The 6,698-nt window shown below is 32.7% G+C and overlaps 1 protein-coding gene across 1 annotated transcript; it reads right to left on the reverse strand.

Moving 5' to 3' along the window:
* Positions 1-819: 819 nt before the first annotated feature.
* Positions 820-5,951, reverse strand: LOC123694298 (cytochrome b-c1 complex subunit 2, mitochondrial). The gene is made up of 10 exons (XM_045639692.1): positions 5,799-5,951; positions 5,540-5,670; positions 5,283-5,457; positions 4,798-4,929; positions 4,522-4,692; positions 3,671-3,762; positions 3,206-3,303; positions 2,712-2,875; positions 2,164-2,385; positions 820-1,024 (listed from the first exon to the last, which is right to left on the reverse strand). The coding sequence occupies exons 1-10, from the start codon at positions 5,841-5,843 to the stop codon at positions 941-943; spliced, it is 1,314 nt and encodes a 437-aa protein (XP_045495648.1). The 5' UTR covers positions 5,844-5,951; the 3' UTR covers positions 820-940.
* Between the last annotated feature and the right edge of the window lie 747 nt (positions 5,952-6,698).

Genomic DNA, 6,698 nt, shown 5'->3' on the forward strand with positions numbered 1-6,698 from the left:
TTAAACCCTATTAAAATAATAGAATATTTTTCAACAAACTGTTATTAAAATAGCAATGTTGCAGTTTTTAATAATATAGTACCTTCAAGATGGATATTTTCCAAAAAGTAAAAATATTTGATTGTTTCTGTTTTCAAATGCCTTTACTGTTCTAGTAATATATTCTTCACTGAAAATGTATAATTGTTCTTTCTTTATGGTAAAATACCTAACGAATTTTTCTAAATTGTATTGTTTGTTAATCCTTATTAATTGCTTAAACAACAAAATATTAGTATTATTAAGTAGCTACCACTATCTATCTTCTATTATTATTGCTCTCACAGATTTGTCACCATCAATAATAGTTTATATTCCCTTATTTTTAATACATTCCCTATCAATTGATTATAATATTATACACTATCCATTTAAATTACCAAAAAATATAACTCAAAATCTGGCAAAAACATTTGATAACTTACTAAGAAATTGCACATAGGTAATACAAATTTGTCTGCAATATTATTATAATTAGTGATAATAAAATATGTCCTATGGTCTGGATTTGTATTAAATCTACTTTTTACAGCCATAGGCTTTAGGTGGGTTTTTTATTCTTCTAATGTGTTATAGATACTTCTAATATTATAAAGCTGAAGGATTTGAAATCTCAGAGAATCTCAGGAACTACTGGTCCGATTTAAAGAATTCTTTCGGTTTTAGAGAGCCCATTTATCAAGAAAGGTTTATAGGCTATATATTATCATCATGCTAAGACCAACAAGAGCAGAGCAATGCGCCCGAGGGGCACAGAAAGTATTAAATAAAACTCAAAAATACTTTGATAATCATTTAATCAACAATAAATTAACATAATATTGTACATAACTGTTTGGTGGTTCTCTAAAGTTATGAGAATATGTCCAACATAAAAAATTCATCTATATCAATCTAAAATTTAAAGTTCATCCACATATGGCACAAATGCAAGGTTGCCAGCAGCTCCCATGGACATCTTGTTCCTTGTTGCATTTGAAAGGGCCTGGAAAATTAAAAAAAAAATTAAATGTTACTTAAAATTTTTACAATATTAATACTAAACTAAAACCATCAATTTGACTGAACACATGGGATAGCATAGATTTGCATATACATAGTATGTGCAATAACCTATATAAAGCTGACCTTAAAATTTGTAGACTAGTCCTACTAATATTATAAATGCGAAAGTTTGTATGGATGTATGGATGTTTGTTACTCTTTCACGTAAAAACTACTGAACCGATTACAATGAAAGGGCATTGAAACTTTCTGGCATATCAACCCGGCCGCCATTTTGATTTTTTTTCAAAATCGCGGCGCACGATTAAAGTTGTATGCATGGATAGAGGATACATAGACAAACAAAAAATGTCTAATAACATAGTACCCTAAAGCGTCACATTACCGAGATATTTGGAGGTAAATATTCACTTATGAGTACAACGACAAACACTAAAAATTGACTTATTACGTGTCTATATGCATAATATTATATCCAAATAATCACTCCCAGGTAGATTATTATTAATTAACCGTTTATTTGAAGAAAGTAGGTACATTCATTACATAAAAACATACATACTTACATAAAAATGTAAGTAATGTAATGAATACCTAATTTCTTCCTGTAATAATAATAATCTACCTGGGAGTGATTATTTGGAGACCTTATAACATAGTTGTTATGAGACATTTTTTGTTCGTCTATGTGTCCTCTATCCATACATACCACTTTAATCGTGCGCCGCGATTTTGAAAAAAAATCAAAATGGCGGCAGGTCGATATGCCAGCGTCCATACAAAAAGTTTCAAACCCCTTTAGCACACATATAGAGGGTAACTTGGATTAACACATAGGATAGTTTTTATCCCGGAAATTCCACGGGAACGGGAACTATGCGGGTTTTCCTTTGCAAACGCGGGCGAAGCCGCGGGCGGAAATCTAGTATTAAATAATTTTTAATCTCAACTTTCTTTTTTATACAGTATTATACACACAACTACAATATGCATATTGCAATTTCCATATATTTTATTCCACCAAACTGTTCACGATAATAATATAATTTTAAATCAATGATAATATCACTTCACACATTGTACAAAACAAACATCCAAATCCAATAAACAATGACATACCTGTGATACATCACTGTTGGAAATCTGGTCAATCTCAGCAGCCAACTCAATGGGGGACTTAACAATTCCTGTGTACAGGCCTTGCGCCGCCAAAGACTCTACGAGGAGGGAGCCTTGGTCGGCTTCACTCAATACTTGGAGTTTAAGCTGGTTCTTGCCGGCCTTGATGGCGTCAGCTGACAGAGATGGGTTCTTGAGGAACTGGCCTACTGCTTTGACAGCCTAAAATGGAATTATATTATTTGACATTTACAAAAAAAGGGGCGTGTGTGCCGAGCACACGTGTCATAAATGAAAATATTTTGGCAAGACTCAAAGATACCAAAATCGTTAACTCCATGACACGACCTTGAATTTTTACTCTATGCGCCTAAAGAAGTTTCACTTTTAAAAATTGTTTTGTAACACTTACTTGTTCATACATGAGTATATTATTCTGATGTGATACAATCTCTGAAGAACATTTTTTGGCTAGATTGTTGTCATATTAATAGTGTAAACATAAAATTTCGAAACTTAAAAGAGTTATTTAAACATTTATAACTTACAGCGTTGGCCTCATCCTTGGGGACGGAAAGCATGACTCCAAATAATCCATTGTCGGAGTATGAAACATTGAAGCCGGCGGCCGCGAAAGGACCAACATTGCCGATCGCCTTAGCTAGTGGGGAGTTGTCGCTTCCCCATTTTGTCACTGGACCATTGCCAAGAGCTGCGCAAAAATGAAATATTTTTAATGACAATATTTTTATAAAATTTATTTTATTCATACATAAATATTATATAGAACACGTAATATAGCTTTGTGTTTGACTGTTTAATTATAATTTTTGTTCAAAATATGGAGCACATTTACAAATTTCATAAATATTATGCAATAAGTGCATAGTAAATAATATTTTATTATATTATAATATTGTTTTAAACAAAAATAATATATTTTAATGATCTGTAGCTACATTGTCTTGCTTACTTGTATATTTTCTCCAAACCAAAGCAAGACATACTTGATAAAATATAAAAGTTGAAATTCAAAACATACCCTTAGCAGCAACGGCAAGAGCCAGGCTTTGTTTAGAACCAGCCGGTGCACCTTGGACAGCGAGAGCTACATGAGCTAAATCACCACCCATTTCTTTCCTAAAATAAGATTTATTTTTTCCAGAAAAATTGTTCATAACCTTATATTATGGCCAAAAGACTAAAGACAGAACAAAAAATGATTACTTACTGTAAGTAAATGTATAGTTAATGGATGAATGACATTAAATATAAAATAAGCTTAAATTAGTTAAAATAAACATGCTATGATAGAGTCAATTAAAGTAAAAAATATATTTTTTTTTATTATACAGAGTAATTAGTCTATTAGAAGTAACAAAAAACAAGTCTAAAGGAGATGGTTAACATTAATAATTTAATATACAGATGAAGCTAGTATAAACATGTTAAATATGAAACAAATGTCATATGAAATATACATTTAGAATTTTACAATTAATAATACCTCATCTCACCACCATGGTAAGTGGATTGTTCATTTGCTGCTTGGCCAGATGAAGGCAACTGAAGACCTTGAGCAACAATGCTGGCTTTTTCCTAAAAAAACAAATATTTGCATGTATAAAATACATTATTTCTGTAATAAAATTAAGAAGTAAGTAAAAAAAAATAAAAAAAAAATGAAAAAATTTAAATAAAATTAACAAATAAAAATAAAACAAATAATTAATAAAATAAAACAAATAATTAATTATTAACAAATAATTAATTTAATTAAAATTAACTTAATTAATATTAAGTTTGTCATTATAAGTGCTTATTTAGTGTGACTTAATTAATAACTATTGTTTGTCATTTCATGACCTACATAAGTAATAAGACCTTTTTTCGTTATTAACACACCTGATAGTATAATTTCCTTGTAAGCTTGTAAGATTTTAACATAAACATAGCCAATTATTAATGTGCAAAAGAAATATAAGAAGATATTTTTATTGAAGACAGAGAAAAGAGCCGAACATAGCGATAATATATTTACATAATTACATAAATTAAACAAAGATATTTTAAAATATAAAACATGAAAAAACGAATTGGCAGAACTACATTAAATTATGCTATACACATAAATGGTAATGATTGGAAATTAACATAATACAAATAGCATTATCATATCATATTTACAAATTTTTTCATAATATTTACAAAAAAAAAATTACATTAGCTGTATACAAATTACAAACTACTACACATAAAACTATAGCCTAAAAAACCAAAGCATATAAACCGTCTCTATGGTTCTATAATACTCTTTTATCATTAGTTAGATTAACAAACTGCTATATAATATGTTACCTGATTGTTGCCAACAACAACGATAGCACATCGGCTTGGGGACAGTGTGCTACCAGCAAAGTGTTGCACAGACTCAGAGCTGATGCTACCAATTCTCTTTGGAGAGACAAATAGGGAGTTTCCAAGACCACGGCGGTATGCAGCCTTGTGGAGGAGGTCCACAGCACGCACCTAGTCAAATATTATAAAACTAATAACTACAATTTTTTTTATTTAATTCAATCTAAACAAATTTTTTGCTAATTGCTAACAATGATATCAATAATTTGGTTGTACCTGTGGTGACAGGGCAGCAATCTCATATTTCAATCGTGGAACATTGTCACTGAGTTCCCAAGGTCTAAACTCTTGGTTGGAAACAATGTTGTTCAGGTACTCAAGAGCAACATCCAAGTTTTCCTGTGTGGCCTGAAAAATAATCATTATATTTCTTTACTTTCAAATATTGTCACTACTCTGCACTAACTGCAGGCAATCAATGCATTTAAAAGTGAAAATAATGCAAGTAAAAAACATTCCAAAAAATGGCTTCATTTATTTCAATGTGTTTGTATAGTTTGCTTTATGTTGCATTCATTTATGGATATATGTATCATTTAATGTAAGTTACAATTCTCTCTTTCACGCAAATACTACTTAACCAATTACAATGAAATTTAGCACACATGTAGAGGGTAACTTGGATAAACACATACAATAGGTTTTATCCCTGAAATCCCGCGGGGGGGAAATCTAGGGTTAATATAATTTAAAAAAATTACTTCAAGAGTGTAGTAGATGAACTCTCTGTCACCAGAAGCAGAGAATGAGGCTCCAATTTGAGATAATTTACGGGAAATCATAAATCCACTGGCGTTTTTGGTACTGAGGCCAGCAGCTGATCGAAGAACATGGGCAACACCCAATTCAGTTTGTGGCTCATATCGAGAACCAGCCCTGAAATAAAAAAAAAGAAACATTATTGTATAGTCTATCTCTCAATACTTAAGAAGAACACTTATAAGAATTTACTACTTACTTGAAGGCTATGGTCACTCTTGTAATAGGTGATCCATTGTCTACTGCAGCAATTAGTGTTTTATTGGGTAAAACATTCGACTTAACGCGAGCCTCACTGACCGCTGGGGCAGCATGAGCATATCCCCTTGTCTGGAATCAAGTAATTATGAACGAACTTATCTTCAATGCTTTTACATAACAGGGTTTGACACAAGCCAATTTTGTATATTTTGAAGAAAAGATTTTCTCGACTATACATTGGTATGATAAAAACTTACCGCAACGTGTCGAATTAATGGAACAGCAAGAGCCTTCGAAGACATTTTAAATAAACTTTAGATTATTTTACGAAATTTTTCAAGACCAATAATTGCTGCTGTCGCCTGTCAAAAAGGGACAAAGACTACAAACCACAGAGCAAGTCTACAAACCTAAAGTCTAAACCACAGAGACTAAAGAGTAAAGGTAGAGAGAGTAGCGTAGACAGAGAAACTAAAGCTAGCTACTCACGATTCAATTTCAGCAACAATCTGTTGACACAATCTGCAGTGAGCCGACAGATTGTGTCGTCAATAGTATAGTTGAGGGCACGTTGGGGACGTAACCCAACATGTTGCGTATAGTAGCCTACTCACGATTCAATTTCAGTAACAATCTGTTGACACAATCTGCAGTGAGCTGACAGATTGTGTCGTGAATAGTATAGTTGAGGGCAAGTTGGGGGCGTAACCCAACATGTTGCGAATTGGATCGGCGCGGAAGCAACCCGACCAAGAAGCTTATATCTAATACACTGGAGATTGCACTATGAACGTTGACTTGTCACGGGAAGGTATGACCTTGAATGATGCCTGGTTGTTTTTTGTCCCTTTTACACCTAACTTGGCAAGTTGGTTCAACGTTAAGCATTATGCCGCATAATGCGCTCTAGTGCTGTAATTGGAAAACACGGGCTGTGAGCTATTGCATATCTAATGCATGCCTTCAAGCCACACCGCCGCGCCGTGCCCGTCGGAGTGGGGAGCACGAGGTTTTTTCTTTACGGAATTTCTGGACTCGGTCCCCGCGCTCAAGGCCCGCGATAGAAGCCATGCAATAGCTTAAAAACAAAGTCATCTTATACAAAAAGTTTAGATTTCTACAAAAATATAGCGAAATCAATCATCAATGTGCATATA

This window comes from Colias croceus, chromosome 9 (genome assembly GCF_905220415.1).
Source record: "Colias croceus chromosome 9, ilColCroc2.1".
Classification (NCBI taxonomy): domain Eukaryota; kingdom Metazoa; phylum Arthropoda; class Insecta; order Lepidoptera; family Pieridae; genus Colias; species Colias croceus.